The sequence below is a fragment of the Podarcis gaigeae genome (assembly GCF_964106915.1).
Source record: "Podarcis gaigeae genome assembly, chromosome: 6".
In the NCBI taxonomy this organism is placed as follows: domain Eukaryota; kingdom Metazoa; phylum Chordata; class Lepidosauria; order Squamata; family Lacertidae; genus Podarcis; species Podarcis gaigeae.
Genome location: NC_139682.1, coordinates 37001575 through 37015873, shown reverse-complemented (window position 1 = coordinate 37015873; position 14299 = coordinate 37001575). Strand labels below are relative to the sequence as shown.

General features: G+C 42.5%; 1 protein-coding gene across 6 annotated transcripts in view; it reads right to left on the bottom strand.

The window, feature by feature from the left end:
• Window positions 1-14299, bottom strand: part of KCND3 (potassium voltage-gated channel subfamily D member 3) — a 270159-nt gene that overhangs the window by 22382 nt on the left and 233478 nt on the right. For all 6 annotated transcript variants that reach the window (XM_083745419.1, XM_083745416.1, XM_083745421.1 and 3 more), the window contains exon 4: window positions 5422-5523. In XM_083745419.1, coding sequence (XP_083601545.1) covers window positions 5422-5523 — 102 coding nt within the window. The remainder of the gene's footprint in view (window positions 1-5421; window positions 5524-14299) is intronic.

Sequence of the window (14299 nt, the reverse complement as noted above, 5' to 3'; positions counted from 1 at the left end):
TGCCAAATGTCACCCCTCTCAGGAAAGATGCCCAGGGCAGTCCGCCCCCACTGTACCCCCCCTTCCTCCTCCTCTGCTGTTCAGGACTCCAGGTAAACCTGGAACCAGAAGCTCTGAAGTTCCATTTGGGGTCTGAAGAAAAGAGGGGAGGTTTTAAGAGATAATAGCCACCCTGACCCTCCTGCAGCCTTCCTCTGATTTGCTACATAAAGCTAGTGGTCCAATGAACCATTGGGGAGGGGGGTGAGGGCTGGAAAGCAGGTAGGAGGAGGGATGAAGCTGAGAACCCTTGACAAGGAGGATGGATGGATGGAGAGGTGCAGATATAAAAAAGGTACAGTGAACCATCTTCCGAGTTTAGTTGTATTTTCATTACCCTCTGCAAGCAGCAGCTTTTGAGAACATGAAAAAAGAGGGCAACACAGAATTTGCTTTGTGGTTCAGCAAATTTGCAAACTTGTTTCTTATTTTTGTTATTTAAGCTTTCTTAGTTAAGCTTCTCAAAAACAAAACAAAAAAGCCTTTTTATGAGTGTCAAATGATTAGTTTCCCTGTTTATTTCCAACACCATCTACTATGGTACATATCCGTCACCTGAACTACTGGAAAATACGTATCAGTAAGCAAAGTGGAAACACCATGATATTTTTAAGATCTTGACGCAGAAGCTGGTACTTGAATTGGATGAACTCAGAGTTCTACTGTCAGATTCACTGAGAGCCAATCACAATCTTGTTCAGTCTGAGTGCCGCTTTGGGTGAGCGAAAACTGTAATGACACACAGCCATGTTTTTTGTTCAGTAGGACTAGATAAGTTCTGCAGAGCACTTTCTACACTTGAAGTGCTATAAGAACAATAACCATGATTAGTACATTTGTTTATTGCATTCCTGGTACTGTATATTATGATTATTGTTTCTGATCTATGCTGTTGGATATATTAGTAGAAGAGCAGGATATAATGAATTACTGCTCTGCAATTGTTAATATATAAATAATCTGCAAATTTCAGAATGCATTAAGTATCATATTCTCCAATTTATTTATGTATGTATTATTATTGACAGAATTAGAAGGCTGTGTCCAACTCTGTGTTACAGACACTGATCTCTTTGGTAAAGGTCTCTCAGTGGATGTGACTTAGTAGCAAAAAAATTGAGCAGCAATATAGGAAACAGGGCGGGGGCGGGAATCCAGTCAATTCTGCATGCCTTTTTTGAAGATAACATGATGTTTTAAAACACTATGCAATCCTGGACATGATTTAAGATTCCTGCAGCATCTTCTCTGTGGCTGTGTTGCTAAATCATCAAATCTTATTAACTCATCTGAGCTGACACTCGGAGCCTGCGCCAAGTCACGACAATACTGTGCTGTGTTCAAAGGGTTTGCTGTGTTTTGCTACCAATCTCTGTTTCTAGGATATATTTTAGGAACAGTAAATGCAACATTTAATACTGCTTCCAGTGGGTGTCACTGCCACCTGCATCTAGCAGGAAATAAGGCAATTGCCTGCTAGAGAATGAAAAATTGGTATCAACAGAATCAGGGCCAGATATGGTCGATTGCAAGGCTGAGCAAATGTTATCTCCTCCCCCTCCTCAAACACCTCCCCACTGTATGTATTTATACTAGGGAAATACAACTTTGTATTTGCTTATAGTGATGGCTACCATATTGGGGTTGGCAAGCAATGAGAGCAGGGGCATAGCCCTGTGTGTGTATGTGTGTAATTGTAATGTAAGAGAGGCTTCTGAAAATGCAATCAATAGTCTGTTCCTCCCCTCACCCATGCTCACTGGGCAGCAACAAAAAAGGCTAGGCTTGCAAACAAGCAACGTTTAATTAAAAGTGCAGGAACCTTTAAAAGCCTCAAAAGAGCTTTACAAGCTGGCTGTGCAATTGTGTTTTATTACAGCAACAAAATTCTCACAAATCAGGTCTGCAAAAATGTAGGAGGGCAACAGAGAAGTGGCAATCAGGATGTTCTGCAAAGAAAAGTAAACAAAGGATGGCCATTCTAGTGAAAAGAACAATCCTAGCTGGTCAGTGTTTGAGTCTGGGGTGGAATTAATCTACCTCTCTCTCCAAGGCACCCCACACTTCCTGGCAGGCTTTCTTGTGTGCCTTTAGCAGCTGTGGAACAAACCAGACCAAAACAGTGGCGTAGCGTGGGTTGTCAGCACCTGGGGCAAGGCAAGTAATTTGCGCTCCCTAACCCATGGATTTGCGCCCCCTAACCCTAACCCCGGTTGTGCCCGGTGCGGCCGGCCCCCCTGCACCCCCCACGCTACGCCACTGGACCAAAATTTAGCAGGCAAACCTTTCCTCACCTGCAGATGCAGAGATTGGGAAAGCTGCTGCTAAATTTTCCTTATCAGCCTACCATCTTTCAGATTGTTTCATGGTTCTGTTGAAAGGCATGCAAGTGACAAAAACTCATGTCACAATTACTTTATGAAGTCTTCAAGATGACCCTGCAGGATTTGTGATTGTTTTCATCACAGTACACTGCATCATTTAGATTTCTGTAACTTTAAAATGGCCAGTTACCTCAAATGAAGCTGAGCTAGCAAAACAAAAGTTTGGAATACTAAAAGGGGGGTGGGGATGTTTTAAGTCAAGGCAGATTTAAAACAAAACAGGTGCCAATCTTCAGAAAGGGCTGGTGGACTGTAAAGAAGGTCTAGACATTTAAGGCTTTCAACACCTTTAGCAACTGGATTTGTTACTTCATGGGTAGAGGGGCCCTACATTTTACTCTGACAATGTTGACTATGTGTTGTACCTTTTATGGGCTTTAAAAGCAGGAAGCATCTCTTCAACTTGAATGTAAGAATGGTATCCCAACCCTCTCAGCATGTATTTTTGGAAATGAGAGCTATAACACACACTATAGGTGCTTCCAAAAATGGTCCTGCATAGCATGTGATTCCTCTTCTAGCTGCTCTATTGTCTTCTGCAGTTTATGAAGGAACTCACTACAAGCTGAATTAATGGTAACTCAAACTTTATTCATGATGAAACATGGGAGCCTGCACAGAGTAGTTACTCCTCTAGCCAGATCTCCAAAAGCTGGCTTCCTGGGGTGGAGCTGTTTCTCTTGAAGGTGCCACATGTCAGACATTTAGTTGACAATACATAAATTACTGAGTGCTCACTGGAAGGACAGATCCTGAAGCTGAGGCTCCAATACTTTGGCCACCTCATGAGAAGAGAAGACTCCCTGGAAAAGACCCTGATGTTGGGAAAGATGGAGGGCACAAGGAGAAAGGGACGACAGAGGACAAGATGGCTGGACAGTGTTCTCGAAGCTACCAGCTTCGAGAGTTTGACCAAACTGTGGGAGGCAGTGGAAGACAGGAGTGCCTGGCATGCTCTGGTCCATGGGGTCACGAAGAGTCGGACACGACTAAACGACTAAGCAACAACAACAGCAACATAAATTACAGTTGCACAATGGAGAAATAGATTGGAACCACATGGGAAAGTTTGTATGTTTCGCCTGGGTGCTGGTGCGAACAGCTCCAGGTTCTCATGACCTAGAGTGGGTACCCTACCCTTCCCACACTGAAAGCACACATTTCCCTCGTTCTTTGCAGTTTTTAACACACCCTCTGCACCAGTTTCCTAAGCATGTGGAAGCCCCAAGGAGGTTTGTGCCAGAGTTTGTGCCAGAATGAAAGGAAAACAAGCAGCTGGCTTCTGCAGAGGGAATGAACAACCTCTTAATGGCCATGGTGCCCTGTGTTTCGGCAGAATTCACCTCCTGCAGCAAGAGGAGTGGGTCAGAAGGATTAGAGAGTGTGTTGCATCTCAGTTCATTGGGCTTTTCAAACATCCAAGGTCTCCATGCCTTGTAAACTGCTGAGCTATTAGCACCAGCCTTGGCTGTTGGCAGAGATGTGGAGGTCCACATGCGCATCTTCATGATACGGCTTAGAACACTCACCACAGGAAGGCCATTCTCACTGGTATCCCCATAGCAACCATAGTAGGTGCTGCTTTGATCCTAAGCTCCCTCGATTTCTAAATAACTGAACCTCCAGTTAAGTGTTGTCATACTCATAGTGTCAGGGCAGGCTGTGGTGCTTACTAACAGGTGTAGTGATTGCTGTGTCAAGCATTTTCTGTTATAATGAGGCCCACGTGTGACAGATCAGATGAGTGAGCAAAGACACACGAGCTGTGCATTAGGTTGCCTCCATTAGGCAATTTTCCTTGACTGAGAACTGCTTTTAAAAAAAAACAAAATCCTTGAAAATGTGTTAATACTTGCTCTGGCCTTGATCGGGCTTAATATAACAACCGGCTCATACTGATGTTACATCTGCTGAGAAATCTGATGAACTTCACACTTTCCTCCCTTTCATTGAGTTACTAAGATTAGCTTCGAAATACTTTGCTGTTAGACGTGAGACAACCACGGTGCCAGGTAGTTTGTGTGGGTAATGCTAGGAGACATTCCATCCTGCAGGACAGAAACCTTCAAGTCCTCATTGGCTGGGATTTAAACATCTGCAGTTACTGCTGTTTTCTGATATTTTCTGTATAGCTTGCCTTTGGTTCCCTCCAGATTTTGTTGGACTCCAACTCCCAACAGTCTCAGCTGTATAGCCAATGGCCAGGAATGATGGGAGTTGTGGTCTAAGAACATATGCAGGGCCACCAGTTCCCCATCTCTGCACCACCTCAACTACTCCTGAATCAGAGTACAAGCTGCTCCTAATGGCTATGCAGCATTTAGCCATTTCTGTAGATAGTATAGATCAGGCATCCCCAACCTTCGACCCTCCAGATGTTTTGGACTACAATTCCCACCATCCCTGACCATTGGTCCTGTTAGCTAAGGATCATGGGAGTTGTAGGCCAAAACATCTGGAGGGCTGCAGGCTGGGGATGCCTGGTTTAGATAGCTTGTCCATCCTTAAAAACACACACATATACCCCAGAGATTTAGCTCCCTCTCTAGACAGCCCGTTTCATTGCTAAACTGCTCTTGGAGCTAAGAAGTCCTTCTTAATGTAAAGCCTGAAGCTAATGTTTTCATAAACCCTGATGAGGGTATCATTGATGTAAGTTTTCTAAATTTGCTTCAGCAACATTTACACTAGTCTAAATATATTGAGGATACCAATCACAGATCTGGATTATTGGTACTCTTTGTCTTTCTGTCACCATTAAAGCACCAATCCTGTGCTTTCCACAAAAAGCCCAGTATGCTTCCATTGGAACTCTTTCCTTTTGCAGTTGTATTCCAGCTACCTACATTTAGCACATACAGTAAAATTATAGCATAATTATAGCACAGCTCAAGCCTGCCTACGATACTGACATAGGGAGCGACAATGGAAGAAGAAGAAGAAGGGGTGGATATGCTTTCAACATTCCTCTGAAAGGGCTTGCTTTTCCTGTACATACCGTCAACTCCAGGGCTTCATTAAGGAGGCCATTGCGCTTACTGTGAAGGTAGGCGTTGGAGCTGCCAGTCTTGGCCACACGGATCCTGGCCAGCCGGGCTTTCTGTGGAAGGAAGCAAGGTGGGGAGTAGATTAGACTTTCATCTATATATGAACCTTGATTTATTTTGTGTGAGTGATAACCATGATTTGTCTTCAGTTTTTGTTGCTTTAGAAGAGATATACTTTTCATAATACTGTACTTGTTGACAGTTTTATTATTTCCTACAATTTTTTTTTAAAAATACTAGTTTTACTTTCTGAAAGAAGGGATGTGGGTGGCGCTGTGGTCTAAACCACTGAGCCTCTTGGGTTTGCCGATCATAAGGTCGACTGAATCCCCGTTATTTTTTTAAACCTTACTTTCTGAAAAGGAAAAGCTTTGTTATTTATTTTTTAAAAACTGTTTTCTATTCAAGGAAGAGGAACATGACTGAAGCAAGGAACAAGGATTTCCAATGAAACATAAGACTGTGTGTTCTTCCAAAATTCCAGAGGCCAGATGTTGGGAAGAGCTGGGTTTGTATTCTGAAAACTATAGAATCCTGGATCAGCCTTGAGTCTCAGTTGTGCTGTGTATTTAAAGCGGTATCATACCACTTTAAACAGTCACATTGAAAGTTCCCAAAGAATCTTGGGAATTGTAGTTTGGTAATGGTGCCAAGAGTTGTTAGGAGACCAGTATTCACCTCACAGAGCTACAATTCCCAAAGTTCCTTGGGAAGATGGATTGACTGTTAAACCACTGAGAGAATTGTAGCTCTATGAGGGGAAGTTGGATCTCTTAATAACTTTCAGCACCCTTAGCAGACCACAGTCTCAGGATTCATTGGGAGAAGCCATGGCTGGTTACAGTGGTATGATAAATTTATAGTGCAGATGCAGCCTTAGACTCATTGGATGACCTGGGTCAATTCAGTATCTCCTAGCTTTATTCTAACGTTAACTTGGAATATTGATGCACTATCTTGAAAGGTTATTAGGAAATAAAAAAATGAAAGCATTTTCTACATTTATGGTACAGTCTTATGCACACTAACTTCAATTAGTGGCGCTTACTCCCATGGTAATGCACAATGGGGCAGGTTGTAAAGGCACAAACATTAGCATGTGCATTTTATGTATTTTAGGGTTTTGACCCATTCTTCACTGTAAGGTCTCAGGGTGGGTTACAACAACAACAAAACCAATAAAAGAAGGAAAACAGTTGATATACAATTATAAAACAAGTAAAATGATTCCAAGTGAAAGCAGCGCAGCATAGATTAAATGAAACAGAAGAGGAGGGTCACATGAAAATGCCTTAACTATCAAAGACTAGGCTGGGAACAGTTAAAGAGTAGCAGTGGCACAATCCCTTTCCTTTGGGAGTTTCCCATCAGAAACTCCCAAAGTTAAGAGACATCTTGTTTTTGCTTCACACAGCAAAAAATATAAGGGTGGCCCTGTTTATTTTTCTACCCTTCCCTTCTTTAACATCCTGTATGAGGAAGACTTCTGTGAAACTAGAAAGGTATCTCAGTATTTTGTGTCTTTCAATTGGTCATAAGAAAAGACATGCGATGGCTGCTGTTTAGATTCTTTTCTATATGGACCGTTGTTGTTGTCATCATCATAACTGAATCTATTTTCATATTTTGATTATTCTAAGACACCAATCACTCTTATTTTCCCATACGTATTAAGCTTCGTTTTCTCCTGAAACCCATCCAGCAATTTAGTGGGAGAAAAGTTAAACTGTGTTTCATTGTGCTTTCAGCAACTGGCTCTGATGCTTGAAATCTTTTGTGAAACATTTGGAATTCAGCAGCACCTTTTTGGCACACAAACTGTGCCAGTGTTACCAAGGTTACAAAGCATCTATCTCTGCTGATTACGGAAAGAAGGCTCTCTCTGTATGAAGAGAGGTCAGTTTGTGTGTCCCCCGGAAATATACTTGGAGTCAAGTGTGGATTTCATGCTCTTTATTCAGCTCATAGTAGTGAGGAATGAAAGTTTCCCCAAAATATCTGCTTTATATACATTATTTACACAACGGGCCGCACGTGATTGGCTAAATCTGGGATTCTCCTGTGGGCCAATCAGGTTGCGGATTCACTTCCACCTGGAGCTGGATTGGGTGGCTCCTGCGGACCAATCAGACTGCTGCATTCTTCTAGGACCAATCAGACTGCTGCCTTTTGGATCCTATTCAACTCAGTACATAACCCCCCCCCAATACACACACACACACACACACACACACACACACACACACACAATTAACTGGTGTCAGATCTGGGTGCCTTCAACCCAATAATTGTATATAGAGACACTTATTTTTGTGGGGCAGAGGAATGAGCAAGTTATTCACAGAGTAACTGACATAATGAGAAACAGCAAACAAAAGTCATTATTTTAAGAAGCTGCTATAAGAGCAATGATCTATCTAGCTTAGTACTGCCCATACAAGTCAGCAGCTTTTTATTTAGTAGCAACAACCTATTGGTCAATTTTTACACAAAAAAGGTCTGTCAGTAAGTTACAACATTTTAAAGAACATAATCAAGGATTTAATGTGTGACAATGATACGATTGATATCAACAGAACAGTTAATTAAACAGTTGGTCTCTGAGCATTTAGAAAAGGGATGCTGTGATTATTAAGACCCAGCATGGGTTTCTCAAAAATAAGCTATGCCAGATGAATCTCTCTCATTCATATATATATATATATATATATATATATGTGTGTGTGTGTGTGTGTGTGTGTGTGTGTGAGAGAGAGAGAGAGAGAGAGAGAGAGAGTGTGTTACAAGCTGGATGGATCAGTGCAATGCTGTGGATGTAGGGTATCTTGAATTCATGAAGGCTTTTGACAAAGTCCCCCATGATATTCTTGTGGAGAAGCTGGTAAAATGAGACAAGGTAACCTGTTAGGTGGATTTGTAGTTGGTTGACTGACCAAACCCAAAGAGTGCTCATTAACGGTTCCTCATCATACAGAAAAAAGTGGCAAGTGGGGTGCCGCAGGGTTCTGTCCTGGGCCTGTTGTTCAACATCTTTATAAGTGACTTGGATGAAGGAATTGAGGGGATGCTCATCAAATGTGCACATGACACCAAACTGTGAGGGGTAGCTAATGCCACAGAACATAAAATCAAGGTTCAGTATGACCTTAACAGAATGGAGAACTGAGCCCAAATTAACAAAATGAAATTAAAAAGGGACAAATGTAAGGTTCTACACTTAGGGTACACAGGCTTCTTGTATGACTTGGCTGACTAACTTGATCCACTATTTGGGCTCCTTTTACGTTATGCCTGTTTCCCCCCTACTCATACAACTAGGTAGCTTTAAATTCTGGACTTAATTATCATAGGAGGAACAGCTTATGGATATTACTTCACTTACCTCAAAGTTAATCAACTCAGCCATGGTGAATTTGGGTATTTGCTTTGCTAAGTAGAGCCCTGCCCCCAAAGTCCTGCTCAGAGGGCACCCCTGGATCTGTTGAGGACTGCATAAAGGTTGTCCTGTATTGGGGTGTGGATAGGCTTGCTGATCTTTTGATACTTTCAGATTACGTGTAAGCAGTAGGCAGAGTACACTTTGTCCAATCCATATTCTGCATGTGAGCATACTGCAGCCTTTGCCAACACCTTCCAGATGTTTTGGAGTACAACTCCCATCAGATGTTTTGGAGTACAACTCCCATCAGTCAGTGCTGGTTGGGACTGAGGGAAATTGTAGTCCAAAACATCTGGAGGGGGTTGGCAAAGGTTGTAATATACTCACATGCACCAGGATCCTGGAGGGAACCAGAATAATGAAGGCTGGTATATTATATGCTGCCTATGAAACTCAACTCTCAGAAACTTGTCACACAGCCCCTAGTTCATCTTTCCTTTCTTTGAAATAGCTGAGGTTTAAACAAAGCTGTTAAGTTAATTTGCAGTTAACATAATGAGTCTGTGGGTTGCATTGTAACTCATTTCCATAGACTACCTACTGGAGTTCAGCTCACTGTACAGCCACCCACCCCCAGCAGCTGAGCTTCCATTATAAGGGGCTGATTGCTTTTGATTTCTCAATGCCCTCTATAGTCAGAGACCCACAGGACAACCCAGAATATGCTTTTGAGAGGCTCAATGTACTTGTCACACTCAGATATCTTTCACATCCAGTCAGAGCTGAATGGCAGCCACTCTTCTGATACAGTCCCATGTGTGCTGTGTGTGAACAATGCAAGTTACATGGGTCTTAAGCATGCTGAGTGTATGGAAAAGACCCACAATCTACCCCACCATTCACTTACAGCTGCAGCCACTCCCTGAAAAGCTGCTCATGAAAAAACAGCTATCAAATGGCTGGTTAAACAACAAAAAGATTAAATTAAAAAACAACATTAGCCCAGGTACATTTTTGAAAAAAGATAATAAAGCAAAAATTTTATTTAGCCCTTTAAATACTAAATAGGTCACTGTGTCATACTTTTTATTTGTCCAATTCCTAGCAGAACTTGTCTTGTTTACTTCTGTGTTGAATAAAGACATTGGTAAACTGTAGATATGTCAGGGGAGGCAGAAACTGGCTTTCCATTGTAGGGATTAAAATGGCCTCTTTTTGACTACTGGACACCAGGGCTGTCCCTACAAGTTGACAGAGTGGAACAAGCAGATGCTGCTTAGGAGGGCGCTGTGCCCCGGAAGTGGAAGCACCACAGCAGAGCAAGGCTGTTGCAGTGAAGATCAGGTAGGAGCTAGGGTCCTGTCTCCACTTGGGCTCAGGCTGCTCTGTACACCGCTGCCAGCCTGAGTTGGGGAAAGAGGCTTACAGGCGCAGCGTCCCTGACACCTCTTTCTCTGGCTTGGGCTGTCCTCTTTTTTGCTCTTCAAGATATGGCAACCCTAGACAATACACAATATACTGAGCTCAGTGTGGTGCAGGAGTAAAAAGAACGGGAGGAGCAAAGCAACTGTGAGCTCATCTCCAGGAACCTGCATATTTGTGTAGTAACAGTAAGCCATAGATACTGGGGGGGGGGGGGAGTGTCCACATTTGATTTTTAGTTACAGGGCTGAAGAGAATCATAGTGACTAATGCAAGTATCAAGTTCAGAATAGACCTCTTTAATCAAACAGCTTTTAAACTTCTGCTGATTTGCCTGGATACTAGATTGCTTTTCTTCATCTATGAAGAATTTTGTACCCCCGTACCTAAGTTGTTTCTCATCTTGCTGTGCACACTTGCAATACTTGCACTGCATGGCATAGCAATAACTTCCCTTTGATTTGTTTTGCAGTCTGTTCTCGATGCACATTTACTCGGAAATAAATCCTACTCAGCCGAACAGAGCTTCTGCCCGCGTATATGTGCAACAGGTGTGCGGCATTTCAGCACAATCTATACCATCCATACATACCCAGGCACTGATTTCAGTGAGACTTTCTCCAGATAAGTGGGTATAAGATGGCAGCCTTAATTGCCTAAATGTCATTAAAGGTAATAATTATACAGTTAACAGCAAAATAATAAAAATTGACTACACTGAACTGTGCATGCCAGGGTCCTATAGCGCTCTCTTCCCTTTAATATGCCATGCCAAAAAGACACACAATGTAGCAAGGGGTAAATAGCTGCTATGGACACTTCTGAACATAATGAGCCAAGAAACATTATTAGTGTTTATGCATCAGTGAGTCTGGCACTCTATTAATAAGAATTGTTTAACCTTTTGAACTCTAACGTACATACACAATTTCTCAGGCAATTATGTGTCTCGAATACAGATTGGTCTCAGTTCGGTTACACGGAAGAAGCCAAAAGTCAGCTATATGTGGAGCTTCAAGGTATAGCAGAGAGTCATGAAATTTGTTATTTACGGACAAGGACCAGCAACATGGTGCCCATGGAGCCACAGAGGTGCTCCTTGGCACCCACAGGGTCCTCTCCTCTTTTCAAAATTAGTCTTGAAAGAAGCATTCTATTGTAGCCAATATAATAGGGTACAGTCTGTGCTCTGTTGCGGTGTGCGCATGGTGTCCATGACAGTTTTTCTGGTTTGCAAATATGCTCAAGTATCCAAAAAGGTGAGGAATGCTTGCTCTGGAAGCTAATGTTGAGTGTTCTGAAATAAGGGACATTTTTGTTCTGCTATGTGCTGTTAGCTTGCTATATTCCTTTCTAATAGTATCATTCTGGAATAAGGTGGGAAGGAAAAGTAGAGTTGGGTCTCATCAGCGTACTGGTGACACCAAATAGCCAAATTCCTGTCAACCTCTCCCAGTGGTTTCATGGAAGTATTAAATAGCATGGGGGGCAGAACAGAACCCTGAAGGACTTGCCTCTACAGGAAAGGAGTGAGTAAAACAGTGCCTCCAAGTTCCATCCCAGCAAGGTGCATAGCTGTCAACTTTTCCCTTTTCTTGTGAGGAATCCTATTTGGAATAAAGGAATTTCCCTTTAAAAAAAGGAAACGTTGACAGCTATAGCAAGGTGGCCCAGAAAGACATCATGGTCCATGGTATCAAAAGTCACCAAGAGGTCCAGCAGATCCAACAAGGACACCCACACCTACTCTAGTTCCCGACGTAAGTCATCCACCACCAAGGCAACCCAAACCATCTCTGTCCCATAACCAGGCTTGAAACCAGATTGAAATGGATCTAGATGATCAGCTTTCTTCAGAAACCCTTGGAGCTGAGATGCTTAGCTGAGATGAAACTCTTCAAGAGATGTCATCATCACATTGTTAAGGTCATATCTATAAGCCCCCCCCCCCCCGCTGAATCACCATTTTAAAAATGTTTGGGTGCATTTTCCCAACATGATGGTTGGAACTTTTCTGCCCATTCTACAAATGGAAAATTTGCACACACAAAAAGGCATTAAAGCATGCACACGCACACACGACGCAACACACCAAACTATGCACCATAGATTTCATTCTGGTTCTCATCTGTTGCTATCTAATGGGCTACATACTGTAATGCTAATCTAGTGAATAAATCACTTTCTATGGTGAAGGGCACAGAAAGATCACTCCTGCAATGACAATCAGTTCCAAGGCCATATTATGAAAATGAGGAGCCACAAATTATTGATGTTACCACTCATGACCAATGTTTAGAGGAGGTATTATTATTTTCAACCCCTTCCTTCTTACATCTAATGCCGCTCAGGGCAGGATTTTCACTCTAATCGTAATCATAGATACGGTATCTGTATTTTTACAGTACTTTAGTATTTGGGTGGGTGCCGTTTTGAGCGTACTTTATCATTTGCAAGGTAGCTGTGGGTGGTGTATGTCTTTTCCTTTCCAACAAATGTTTCTCCAGTGCTCTGCAACCTCTTAGCTGCCTGCAAGTCCTGATCTGAAAAAGCTCCATGGGAAGATTCACCTCATCATAGCTTTCCCTCGTCTTAAATTGAAGCAACAGAGCATCACATATCGGTATGCTTGTTCTTTTGGTTTTTAAAGGAAACCCTTTTCTTTCTTTATCCCCTTAAAAAAAATATTTACATGTATATGCCACTTTTTAATCTTTTGAGCCTCAAAGCAGCTTACAATAAAAACAATCAAAGATCATGATAAGAACAAAATTGCTATAAAAACACACAGTAAAACAGTAGCAGCATAATTTCAAAAATACAAATGAGAGTGGCAAATCCATTACTAAGGATTCAAATTGTTCTGGTACAACAGATTAGTTATGAAGACTTGTTCTGTCTTTGCATGTGGGGGTGTGGCTACTACTGCACACTGAACATCTCATACATTCAGACTTCAACTGAGCTAAGATTCTTCAATAGCTCTTTATGAAGCTAAGGGTGAATTCTAGATAGCCATTGGGCAAAGTTTTATCATAATGGGTAGTGTTTATGTACAATTAACTTAAATTATTGGCTGCAAACTTTCAGCAGAGATCAGGTGCCAAACCTGGTGATTTGAGTATCTGGGAAATCTGTTATTTTAGCTTTCTCCGTACATTGCCTTCCAGATTTGGTAATGTTCATGTCAACAAGCTGTAGTCTCCTAGCAACTTTCCCTGCCATTTCCACACAAAGAGCGTACTTGCATCTATACACACAGTGATGTGCTCATCGAAGGGATCAGGAGAGGAGAAACAGCTGCACCAAAACAACATCCAAAAATAGGGTTTACAGGCTCTTATCACACTAGCATTTGTGAATCACCACCACGAGATATTGATTTTCTTCAAGGCACATGCAGCCAATCAACCAATATGTTTTTCAGCTTCTACAAATCTCTTTCCCAAGAATATCAGGTCGCACCGTGGCCTTAGAAATCAGCTCAAATGACTCAAAATAAAACAAAGAACAAACCTAATCTTCAAGGCGTAACATTATGTTCCTACTGGGATTCTGTGTGAATGTGCTGTGTTGAAACCAGATTTGAATATTTCAGTGGGGCACCATGACTGGAGATTATACTACAGTAGAAGATGCTAAAGAGTAAGAGGAGGAGCAGAGAATACAATGAGGAATGCAATGAGGCACATGTGAAGTGGCCTGTGGTCACTGCTTCTCCCACCCCCTCCTGCAAGGAAGCCCAGGCTGCCTCAGCCCACTGTCACCACCTGAAAGGGCACCCAGGTGGGCACCTGAAAGGGCCCACCTGCTCACTACCAGCCGCCCGCTGCCTTACCTTCACCGGCCCTCCGCTGGTACGATGAGGCCAACATGCCATGAGGCCTCGGTTGAGGCTTACTACAGCCACAGACATTCTTCTGACAGTGTGGCCAGGCTTCTGGAAGTATGTCTGCAGCCGCAGTGGGAAGCCTCACAGTGTCGGAGGATGCCTTGGCTTTGTCATGGTGGCAGCAGCAGAGAGCCAG